At 38.1% G+C, this 12,996-nt stretch overlaps 1 protein-coding gene across 1 annotated transcript in view; it reads left to right on the top strand.

Annotated features, from left to right (window-relative positions):
• Positions 1-12,511, top strand: part of unc13d (unc-13 homolog D (C. elegans)) — a 36,871-nt gene extending 24,360 nt beyond the window's left edge. The window contains exons 27-35 of the mRNA XM_060894782.1: positions 524-598; positions 965-1,044; positions 3,864-3,969; positions 4,380-4,451; positions 5,126-5,209; positions 7,936-8,056; positions 9,414-9,537; positions 10,499-10,698; positions 12,213-12,511. Of these exons, the coding sequence (XP_060750765.1) occupies positions 524-598; positions 965-1,044; positions 3,864-3,969; positions 4,380-4,451; positions 5,126-5,209; positions 7,936-8,056; positions 9,414-9,537; positions 10,499-10,698; positions 12,213-12,322 (972 nt within the window). The 3' untranslated portion in view covers positions 12,323-12,511. The remainder of the gene's footprint in view (positions 1-523; positions 599-964; positions 1,045-3,863; positions 3,970-4,379; positions 4,452-5,125; positions 5,210-7,935; positions 8,057-9,413; positions 9,538-10,498; positions 10,699-12,212) is intronic.
• The last annotated feature ends 485 nt before the right edge of the window (positions 12,512-12,996 follow it).

Here is a 12,996-nt window from a genome sequence, read left to right as displayed (position 1 = left end):
TAGCTCCGCCCCAAGCAGTGTACGGCTCTGCCCTTATATGGTAATTAACAAACATTTATACAAAGATAACCTAGTCAGGAGGTTTAGCATCCGTTACGTATAAAAAAAACTAATAATGCTAACATTAGACATTAAATGTGACTCACCTGATTACGCTCTAGCAGCTACAACAATCTTTCCCTTGTCAGAGTCTCGTTTTTTTTTCACTCATTTTTTTAATACAGAAGAAGTGTAACTTCCTCCATCCAGGAGACTTTCCATGGCGGTAGACCTGCTAACACCGGAGACTAATTACATAAATACTAGATCATCCTCTAAAAGAAATCTTTTTGGTGTACAACCATAACTATAGTCGGAGATGCTCTTATAGTAAAATATGAACCAACAATATTTGACCAATCAGAACCGAAAACAGAACAGTGCTGTGGTATAAACACTTACTTCAGAGGATGAAATAAATACAGGCCTCATTTTGTGTGTGTGTGTGTGTGTGTGTGTGTGTGTGTGTGTCTTTTCTCTCCAGTTGCACACAGACATCGAGGATTACGTCCGCAGGATGGCCACACGACACCGGCTCCCTTCTAGATCCACAGAAGATGTGCGTCTATAAACAAATTAATTATTTTGTCACCGCAAGTCTGATATAAAATGATTCAGGACTCTGTTCGCTTTCCGTGTAAGATATTTTTACCTCTATAACCTTACAAGATCCAGTGCATACGATCCAGTGCATGAGGTACCTCAGAGAGCAGAAATGGGTTCGATATTACCAGTTACTTTGAAGAATTTATTAAAGTCCTGAGTGTTCACTTTAATATAAGCTTCATATTAACCACCACGGTGGAACAGGACATGACAAAGACATTCAAAACTGAACATGGACACAATCAAACAGGAGCAAACTCTATTATTTGGCCTCTGGGAAAAAAAAATGAGTTAAAGGGTGATTATGTTCTTTCTCTAGGCTGTGGATCCTCTGATGCGGTATCTGGAGAAGGAGCTGCAGTATATGAATGAAAATCTGGTACAGGAGAACTTTAACAGGTGGGATTGTTTTTGATGTCTGTACATTGATATTATATCTGGAAACCTGTATGCTGTAATGCTGTAAGGAAAAACTGGAGGCACCCAACGCTTGACGGTTGTGTCATTTGACTAAGTCAGGATATTTATTATCATCGACTGCTATCAACATGAAATGGCTAAAGTAAATATTGCATCAGAGGCTAAATGATATGTACGGATGTAGCATATGCATGCATTAATGTGCTGTATGTATATCAGATGGTGACTGTGATACAGTTCAGGTCATAAGTTAACATTGCATTTTAACAATTAAAATAATAATAATAACAATAATAATAACAATAATAATAATAATAATAATAATTAATATTCTTATTCTTATTATTATTATTATTATTATTATTATTATTATTATTATTGTTGTTGTTATTATTGTTATTATTGTTGTTGTTATTAATAACAACAATAATAATAATAATAATAAAAAGTAATTAATAATACTAATACTAATACTAATACTAATACTAATACTAATAAAAGTAATTAAAAATATAATAATAATTAAAGCTGCAAGCAGCATTTCCCGGGTTCAAGCGTTTAAGGCCTTTGGATTGACATGACAATATATGTCATGTCATGCTAAAATAAACAAAGTCATATCCATAAAGCGAAGAAACACAAGCACCCAGATGTAGAACAAGTGACCCGCAAGTCATTTCCTGAAGAAAATGTGAATGTGCTTGCACGTGGCAAATTCCCCTCATCGTGCTGAGTGTTTTGATGATTATGTCACATGTCCATGTTGTGCTAACTGTTTTGATTTCGCTCATTTTGGGGGCGGGGCTACACGTGACGTCATCAGAATACCCGCGAGAATCAGAATCTTTCTCAGAATCTTTGCACAAAATTGGGTTTTGGACTGTTGGTGGCGCTAGAGGGCTTTTTTTAAAAATGGCTGTTTTTAGTGATTTTTCCGTTATAGCACCACCAAGTAGCCAATCGCCGCGGTTTTTGAACTGTGACCTCAGTTTGACCTCTTTCACATGTGTCCCAGGTTTGGTGTTGATAGCTCATTTAGTTCTTGAGTTATTGACATTTTAGTAAAACTGGCTCCTCACAGTCCAAACGTTTTGGGGACCCTTAAGGACTCTGAATCAAAATTTCGACTTTTTTTCAAAGATTATTGACAATGAGACTCCAGAGAATATTACTGCACTGGATTGGTCTCGATCAGGCGAAAAACCTAGGACTAGTTAGCAAAAGTAGGTTTCGGACAAAATGCACTATAGCGAAAAACTTTTCAAGGGGGGAATGAAATTGGAGATATACGTTTGTTAAGTCATGAGCCAAGGATTCCAATGATATAAAGCACTTGAGATATGGACATACGGTTTGGGAGTTATGGGCACAAACGCGTTGAGGGGCGCTGAAGCGCCCCAAATTGTCCGATTCTGCTGAAACCTTGGCCCTGAGTAACTGTGACCAGTACTACCATCTGACCAAGTTTGAGCTCTCTAGGCCTTACGGTTTGGGCTGCACGACCGTTTCTAGGGCGGAATAATAATAATAATAATAATAATAATAATAATAATAATAATAAAAATCCTAACAAATACAATAGGTTTCCAGCGCTTCGCGCTTGAACCCTAATAATAATAATAAGAAGAAGAAGAAGAAGAAGAAGAAGAAGAAGAAGAAGAAGAAGAAGAAGAAGAAGAAGAAGAAAAAGAAGAAGAAGAAGAAGAGGGTTGATAAAATTGCATTTAATTTTTTTTTTAGCCCCAATACCCCCTTTTTCTTTTTTCTTTTTTATTTATTTATTTAGTTTAGATAGTACAAATAGTACAATAGTACAAATTGTACATGATTAGTGCAAATTGTTCTTAATTTGTTAAAAGTTTTAATTTTTTCCATTGAACACTGCCTTTCAAGGTTCTTATATTCTAACAAAAGATTTTTACATTTCTTCTCATACAAAATAATCGTCCTGTTCAAAAGTCCCCCCATTCTGCCTACTTAAGCATCGGGTAACATTTTCACCTTGTCTAGTAGTAATATTGTACAAGTCCATCAGTTTTCCTCGGTGTGAAAAGATGGAAATCAACATCTTATATCTTTTAAGATGGGAGTCATTTATGCAGCAGATCCTAGAAGAGCAAATAATGAGCAGGAGTGCAGTTTAACTGCTCTGGACAAACACAGGACTCGTGCACAACTATCACAAAACATAACAGCTAACATCCAGCCAGCTAACAACACACAGTATTAAGAATCTGTGAATATGTGTCATTTTTTTAAGTGGTTCATTTATATAAATTCAGTTATTTATTTTTATCTTGTGGACTTTACAGTATGTAGAGCACTAAATTAAAAAAACAGCATGCAATTTTTTATAATCCCATTTTGAAGATCTTGCAAAGTGTAAACTTAAACTTAGGACCTCAGTACAAATGGATGAACACGATGTGATGCTGAAATAACCTGACTAATAACACTATATCACGGTAGTGCTTTAATTTAACACTTGTCCAGCAATAATAGTAAACGTGAACTAGGAATGAATGAACGACAAAAAAGATCACGTCTTAATACATTTGTTCCATACGCAAGTCGTTTCAAACGTATCAAACGTTTCATAACATTTTACGTTTCATAACGTTTCATAACATTCAACTTTAAGCAATAGGTAGATGTTAAATTCTCTCAAATTAGATTTTTTTTTTTTTTGTGATGATTCAAAGACGTCTTGGTAAATACACTATTTCAGGAAGAAAAGCATGACTATGAGCCAGCATGTGACCTCTGTTTTTGTGTGTGTGTGTGTGTGTGTGTGTCAGTTTGCTGCTGCCGTTGTGGACAAACTCAGTGAAGATTCTGCACCAGGTCTCTCAGCAGGAGGACAGCAACGTGGTTTACTTCCAGAGACTTCAGTTTACTTTACAGGTGTGTCATCTGTCTACTTCCTGAAGCATCTGTCAAATAAACCCCACAGATATAACACACAAGTACAGATATAACACACAAGTACAGATATAACACACAAGTGAGCCTACATTATTTAGCTGAAATATCCACAGTGTAATTTGACTCAGCTGAGGGATTCTGCAGGAGGATTAAACTGACAGCAGAACAACAACAATGACAACTGAATCTTTCTCAGTTAATCATTGACATGGTGTTGTATATGTAAATATTTCAGATTATCATTACACTCAGAGATTTGTTTAAAAGATTAAGCTGCTTTTCAACGAAACTGTAGCTCACATCATTTTCCCCTTCAAACTCAATTTATTTTCTATAATGATATATTATTCGTTTTTTAAGCTAAATCTGAAAGTGTGTGTGTCTGGCAGTGTCTGGAGCAGTGTTTTCATGCTGAAGGGAACGGACTTCCTCTGGAAACACTACACACAGCTGAATATAAGGTGAGCAATTAACCATGTTTTATTGTGAACATAGAATGTATAGAAAACTGTTTCTGCTCAAATACTGATTAAGACATAACAAATTCTTTAATTAAAGAATTCTAAAATTACAGAATTATAAAAGTCTGAAAGAAAAAAATGTTCAAATTTTACATTAAAACATTAAATTTAACATTTAACAAGAACATTTTGTTAAAATATTTTTTTACATAATATGATTAAGTTTATTGATTCAGTTTATAGATTTTTTTATGGTAATTTTTTTCCCACCACTTCATAAGTATTAAATTTTTATTACTTATCTCGATTACTTAATTTTAAAAAAAAAAAAAAAAAAAAAAAAAAAAAAGTTTAATTAAATTATCTTTAATAAAAAAGGGAGTAAGAGAATTATTCACTCTTTATGTACTGATGATTAGATGTTTTAGATGTAAATTTAAAATGCACAGAAACACGAATGGATTGGAACACAGATAAATGTCTCAAGGAAAAATTCTATTTATAATGTAATTGGAAATTTTCAGCTCTAATTACGTAAAGTACAAATCCAGGAAAAGGTTTTTTTTGTTCTACGTTCAAATGGTGATGTACAGTTGATATGGTGATTGTCACATATAACTTCTGAATAAATCATAATGACTTTTTTGTTTGTTTGTTTTTGCTAATTTGCTAAGGCTCTGAATGATCACCTGATGCTCAACTCCATGAGCTGTCAGAAGCTGATGGAAAAGTTTTTTGAGAAGAAAGTGTGGGAGCAGGTGTGCTGATCAAGTTATACCTGTGTGTGTACCTGTGTGTGTGTGTGTGTACCTGTCTGTATACCTGTGTGTGTACCTGTCTGTATACCTGTGTGTGTACCTGTGTGTGTGTGTGTGTACCTGTCTGTATACCTGTGTGTGTGTACCTGTCTGTATACCTGTGTGTGTACCTGTCTGTATAACTGTGTGTGTGTGCCTGTCTGTATACCTGTGTGTGTACCTGTATGTGTGTGTGTGTACCTGTCTGTATACCTGTGTGTGTGTACCTGTCTGTATACCTGTGTGTACCTGTCTGTATACCTGTGTGTGTACCTGTGTGTGTGTGTGTGTGTGTGTGTGTGTGTACCTGTCTGTATACCTGTGTGTGTGTACCTGTCTGTATACCTGTGTGTGTACCTGTCTGTATAACTGTGTGTGTGTGCCTGTCTGTATACCTGTGTGTGTACCTGTGTGTGTGTGTACCTGTTTGTATACCTGTGTGTGTGTACCTGTCTGTATACCTGTGTGTGTACCTGTGTGTGTGTGTGTGTACCTGTTTGTATATCTGTGTGTGTGTACCTGTCTGTATACCTGTCTGTATACCTGTGTGTGTACCTGTCTGTATACCTGTCTGTATACCTGTGTGTGTACCTGTCTGTATACCTGTGTGTGTGTACCTGTCTGTATACCTGTGTGTGTACCTGTGTGTGTGTGTGTGTGTACCTGTCTGTATACCTGTGTGTGTACCTGTCTGTATACCTGTGTGTGTACCTGTGTGTGTGTGTGTGTGTGTGTGTGTGTGTGTACCTGTCTGTATACCTGTGTGTGTGTACCTGTCTGTATACTTGTGTGTGTGTACCTGTGTGTATACCTGTGTGTGTGTACCTGTCTGTATAACTGTGTGTGTGTACCTGTCTGTATACCTGTGTGTGTACCTGTCTGTATACCTGTGTGTGTACCTGTGTGTGTACCTGTCTGTATAACTGTGTGTGTGTACCTGTCTGTATACCTGTGTGTGTACCTGTGTGTGTACCTGTCTGTATAACTGTGTGTGTGTACCTGTCTGTATAACTGTGTGTGTGTGCCTGTCTGTATACCTGTGTGTGTACCTGTATGTGTGTGTGTGTACCTGTCTGTATACCTGTGTGTGTGTACCTGTCTGTATACCTGTGTGTACCTGTCTGTATACCTGTGTGTGTACCTGTGTGTGTGTGTGTGTGTGTGTGTGTGTGTACCTGTCTGTATACCTGTGTGTGTGTACCTGTCTGTATACCTGTGTGTGTACCTGTCTGTATAACTGTGTGTGTGTGCCTGTCTGTATACCTGTGTGTGTACCTGTGTGTGTGTGTACCTGTTTGTATACCTGTGTGTGTGTACCTGTCTGTATACCTGTGTGTGTACCTGTGTGTGTGTGTGTGTACCTGTTTGTATATCTGTGTGTGTGTACCTGTCTGTATACCTGTCTGTATACCTGTGTGTGTACCTGTCTGTATACCTGTCTGTATACCTGTGTGTGTACCTGTCTGTATACCTGTGTGTGTGTACCTGTCTGTATACCTGTGTGTGTACCTGTGTGTGTGTGTGTGTGTGTACCTGTCTGTATACCTGTGTGTGTACCTGTCTGTATACCTGTGTGTGTACCTGTGTGTGTGTGTGTGTGTGTGTGTGTGTACCTGTCTGTATACCTGTGTGTGTGTACCTGTCTGTATACTTGTGTGTGTGTACCTGTGTGTATACCTGTGTGTGTGTACCTGTCTGTATAACTGTGTGTGTGTACCTGTCTGTATACCTGTGTGTGTACCTGTCTGTATACCTGTGTGTGTACCTGTGTGTGTACCTGTCTGTATAACTGTGTGTGTGTACCTGTCTGTATACCTGTGTGTGTACCTGTGTGTGTACCTGTCTGTATAACTGTGTGTGTGTACCTGTCTGTATACCTGTGTGTGTACCTGTCTGTATACCTGTGTGTGTACCTGTTTGTGTACCTGTGTGTGTACCTGTCTGTATACCTGTGTGTGTACCTGTCTGTATACCTATGTGTGTGTACCTGTGTGTACCTGTCTGTATACCTGTGTGTGTGTACCTGTCTGTATACCTGTGTGTGTACCTGTCTGTATACCTGTGTGTGTGTACCTGTCTGTATACCTGTGTGTGTGTACCTGTCTGTATACCTATGTGTGTGTGTACCTGTCTGTATACCTGTGTGTTTGTGTACCTGTGTGTGTACCTGTCTGTATACCTGTGAGTTTGTGTACCTCTGTGTGTACCTGTCTGTATACCTGTGTGTGTGTACCTGTCTGTATACCTGTGTGTGTGTACCTGTCTGTATACCTGTGTGTGTGTACCTGTCTGTATACCTATGTGTGTGTGTACCTGTCTGTATACCTGTGTGTTTGTGTACCTGTGTGTGTACCTGTCTGTATACCTGTGAGTTTGTGTACCTCTGTGTGTACCTGTCTGTATACCTGTGTGTGTGTACCTGTCTGTATACCTGTGTGTGTGTACCTGTCTGTATACCTGTGTGTGTACCTGTCTGTATACCTGTGTGTGTGTGTGTGTGTACCTGTCTGTATACCTGTGTGTGTGTGTGTGTACCTGTCTGTATACCTGTGTGTGATTTATTACTAACTGCCTTTAGTTTTAATTGTAATCATTTGGCAGAATTTTTATCCGAGCGAACAGCAGTGATGATTATGACTTATTTTTAAATTTCCACATCCACAATAGAATATTTGTGTTTTCAACAGAAAGTGTGTCACGGTGAGAAATACGGAGCAGTTACACTCATCACCTCCTACAAGCGTTCTGAGTCTAAACTGCACGTGGAGGTGCTGAATGCAGTGAACCTCATTCCCCTCGACTCTAACGGTACACAGCTACACAGCACGAGCGTTAAACATGTCGAAGAAATCTTTGCTATCTTTTTGGAAAGTTATACAAACCAGGGCCTGTATTAATGAAAATTCTCAGTGTAAACAGTTTCTCCTAGTGATGTAATTTTTCAAAATGTGGACATTTCACTATAAAATTAAGAGAAGATCCGAGTAAAGATAAAAGTTCTTCATAAAGCATCTTAAACACTTAAAAGATGTTAGTAGTGAAGATGACTTTGAAGAGGATTAAGAGTTTCTTTATCAGAGGAGAAAATGGCTGAAATGTGAAGAGGGAGAAGAAATGTGTTGTAAACAATATTTAATAATAATTAGTGAGTTAATAAGATGATACAGATTAGATTGTGTAGGGATTAATATTGTAGAGACATTTCTGCTCTGTGTCTGAGATGTTTACATTTACATTACAGTTATTACATTTATGACATACAGATTTTAGCACATTCATTCATTCATTCATTCATTCATCTTCTACCGCTTATCCGAACTACCTCGGGTCACGGGGAGCCTGTGCCTATCTCAGGCGTCATTGGGCATCAAGGCAGGATACACCCTGGACGGAATGCCAACCCATCGCAGGGCACACACACACACTCTCATTCACTCATGCAATCACACACTAGGGACAATTTTCCAGAGATGGCAATCAACCTACCATGCACATCTTTGGACCGGGGGAGGAAACCGGAGTACCCGGAGGAAACCCCCGAGGCACAGGGAGAACATGCAAACTCCAAACACACAAGGCAGAGGTGGGAATCGAACCCCCAAACCTGGAGGTGTGAGGCGAACGTGCTAACCACTAAGCCACCGTGCCCCCCAGATTTTAGCATATCTCTAATATAATCGTTCACGAACGTAAACCCTACACGATATAGACTCAAATATCTTAACATAGAGACAAAATGAAAGTTTATAATAGACCAGATTTTAAAAGCGCCCCAATTTTGTAAATTCGACAACCAATCACAGTCTTCAAAAGAATGCATCATACCTAGTAACAGGATTAAGCCCCGCCCCCCCTCTAAGATAAACGTTGTTGTATTTTCCTGGCTCAGAGTTGCTCTCCTGAGGTAAATTAAGAGCGCTCTGAGATCATTCTTACAATCTTTATGAATACAGATCCTGGGCTTTCTTTTAACTTAAAAGCCAAAGAACATTTTATTTAACTTTTTTCATTAAACACCACCATTTCAGTATAACAGAGACAGAGCATTGAATTATTTAGTTATATTTAACTACTTTGTTCAGACAGAAGCGATATCAGTCTAATGCTGTTATTCAGTAATAAATTAACAATGGAAGAATTTCTAAAAAAAAAATATTTTCTACAGGTTTCAGTGACCCGTTCGTTCAGTTGTCTCTGGAGCCCAGACATATATTTCCACATGTGGACGTACATTCGACTAAGGTCAAGAACCGGGACCTGAACCCGCTGTTTGAGGAGTCATTCGAGTTGTAAGTAAATCCATAAAATCGATAACAAAGATAAGCTCACTGAATTGAGCAAAAGCAAAAATACTCTTTAACCCTTTTTACCATTCGCTGGCGTTCAATTCTGCCAGCGTAATGGAAAAGGACTTATGCGACATTTTCAATCAATTTAAACAAATGAATTGTTTTCTGGCAGCGAGTCAAGACTCAGTGACTCAGACTTTGAGTGTGAGACATGTGTTTTTCTCTGTGTTGATAACCTTACACAGAATTTTAGTGGTTGAAGATTTACATTCACATTTATGTCATTTTGTCCTTTTTTATTCCTTATGCCTTATTCAAAGTGACGTACAACAGTGCAACAGGCTACAGACTTAGGATACTATCAACGTAAATCTCTGTTCGGTTTTAATTTAACATACACATAAAACAAACAGGGAAAATAAGTGCAAGTTTAAGTATTTCAAGAAGATGATGGTCTTCACCCGTCATTTGAAGATATCCAGTGACTCCGCTGTTCAGACACCTTGGGGAAGTTAATTCCACCACCTCGGTGCCAGAACAGAAAAGAGTCTTGTTGTATGTCTACCAACCTCTTACCCTGAGAGATGGTAGGATCGAGATCGAGATCACACCTTCAAATCTGAGCTGCTTATGAACAAGCACTTGGGGTATCTCAGAGAGCAGAAATTGGTAGAATAGATAACTTTTCTATGAATATACTGCCCTAAGCAGACTAAGTAAAAACAGAAATACTTATGGAAAACTAGATATTTTTAAAGCACAGTGTCTACTTTCATATGACAGAGACATTCAGTGTTGAACATGGAAACAAGAGAAGAAGAGGAAATTAATTACGTATTCTGCAGTTTAAAGTTTTAAATATTTTTTTTAGTACATTTTAATTGACCACTGTAGTCCTGTGTGTGAGTGTTGGTTAAGTGCTCGTGGTGGTAATTGTCCTCCTGTGGTGCGGGGGGTGCAGTGCTGTGTCTTTAGAGCAGTGCCAGTCAGCTGGAACGTGCCTGTTGGTGACAGTGCTGGACTATGATGCCCTGCGCAGCGACGACTTCGAAGGAGAGGCGTTTCTCTCTCTGAAGGCGGTGCCTGGAGTTGCAGGAGGAGGAGGCTCTGACCCCGCCCCTGCTCAGATCCGCCTCCCTCTGATGCACCCCAAACCAAACAGTAAGAGTTTCTGTTTTTACCCCAAAACTTTTTACACTGACGACTTTTTACTGGCAGCTATGTTACCTTACATTAATTATCTGGAGAATGGTCATGTATGTGAAAGGAGGCAGATTACAGATAACTGGGATAATGCACACATCGGGATGGAAATGTGCATAAAACACAGCTGGAAAAGAAAAAGCTCTGAATAGGACACCATCAGTGTTATTTTAAATTTGTACAAGCAAATAAAATAAGGAACTAAGACTTCTCAGAGATTCAATTTGGACAAGATAATATTCATTATATTATTTACAAAGGGGGCACGGTGGCTTAGTGGTTAGCACGTTCTCCTCACACCTCCAGGGTTGGGGGTTCGATTCCCGCCTCCACCTTGTGTGTGTGGAGTTTGCATGTTCTCCCCGTGCCTCGGGGGTTTCCTCCGGGTACTCCGGTTTCCTCCCCCGGTCCAAAGACATGCATGGTAGGTTGATTGGCATCTCTGGAAAATTGTCCGTAGTGTATGATTGCGTGAGTGAATGAGTGTGTGTGTGTGTGTGTGTGTGTGCCCAGCGATGGGTTGGCACTCCGTCCAGGGTGTATCCTGCCTTGATGCCTGAGATAGGCACAGGCTCCCCGTGACCCGAGGTAGTTCGGATAAGCGGTAGAAGATGAATGATATTATTTACAGTAATGTCTGATCATTTCTACAACACAAGAGTGTTTAGATTTTTAAAGCAGCTCTGCAATGAATCCAAAAACACTTTTAATTACACCCGCACCCTTTAATGTAAATGTAGAATAAGGGTATTAGTTTTAATGGATGCTTTTCTAAATCATGAATATTTAAGTATTAAGAATATTAAGAATATTATGTAAAACAAACACGTCGTTTTTTTTTTTTTGTATTTAAAGTAAGTAATCAATTTAATTCTAATATCAATTTAATTCCGAAGGATGGAGAGTTTTTACCCTAATTTTCTTTTTTTATGTTTTTTTTTTTGTCTTCAAACATTCTCCCCTAATTTTTCAAACATTTTTATCCACTTTCTAGATGTTTTTTCTTTCTTTTTTCATTCAGTCTTAGGCTTTTTAATACCTACTTGTTTGACCCATTTGCAGCGTACACTTAGAGGGAGAATCTCTAGCGGGAAGCATATTATTTTGCCCAACAGAGAAAAACAATAACCTTCCGAAGAATCCTAAGGGAACCAAGTGTGTCGTTTGCGTAGGTTAATTTTTTTTTTTTTTACTTTTCAAGATTCAACACATTATTTGCTAATAACTGAACATTGCTGCATTAAAGTGATTTATCTTGAATTCCTTATTTATCCATTTTTAGAAAAATTTTTAAAAAACCATGGTTCTAAAAGAAGCTGCTAAAAAAATCTAGAAATATTAAAAGGCCCAAAAACTCCTTAGAGTTTGTCTTTTTTTCTGTGAAAGCACTTTTCAAGATGAAGCACTTGACAATCAAATGATTATTATGATAAACTGTTAGTGAGCTTATATTTCCTCTGGGTGTTTTACAGGTGACTTGAACCTGAAGATGCTCGAGGGCAGAAAGGGCGAGCGTGAAGCTCAGGCCTTCGTCAAACTGCGCAAACAGCGAGAGCGCAAATCTCAAGAAGCAGGGCGATGAACGAGAAAGACGAGAAACCATCATATGTCACGGTTCTTCTGTATTTATCTGGAAAATGTTTTATTATGGTGTTTTACGTGTTTATTTTCTAGAACATGCGTCAAATTATTTTAAAACTGGTTCCTGGAACGTCGCTGCCTTGTACATTTTAATTCTGCATGTAAAAAAAAAAAAAGTTTAATAAATATTATATATATATAGATTAAGGTGCATAATGTAAGCATTTATTTTGAAATAAACAGGTTTTCTGTTTTTATATTAAATCTGGAAATGTGATTAAATTTGTGTGTTGAAAACAAATGGTACGATTCTGAAATAAACACACAAACAAACAAACAAACAAACAAACAAATAAATAAATATATCAGAGGTGGGAGTAAGTCACACACGTGCGTCTCAAGTCATGAATGTCAAGTCAAAGTCAAGTCGAGTCTTTTTTTAATATTTGTCATGCAAGTCTAAAATTTGCGACTCAAGTCTGACTCGAGTCCCACACCTCTGAGTCATTTAACTCAAGTCCGAGTCAAGTCTCAAGTCATGAATGTCAAGTCAAAGTCAAGTCGAGTCTTTTTTTTATATTTGTCAAGCAAGTCTCTAGTCTCAAATTTGCAACTTAAGTCTGACTCGAGTCAAGTCATATGACTCGAGTCCCCCATCTCTGCTATATATATATA

Source organism: Tachysurus vachellii, chromosome 2, assembly GCF_030014155.1.
Source record: "Tachysurus vachellii isolate PV-2020 chromosome 2, HZAU_Pvac_v1, whole genome shotgun sequence".
NCBI lineage: Eukaryota > Metazoa > Chordata > Actinopteri > Siluriformes > Bagridae > Tachysurus > Tachysurus vachellii.
The sequence above is the reverse complement of the archived record's forward strand: the minus strand, read 5'-3'. Positions and strand labels throughout refer to the sequence as shown.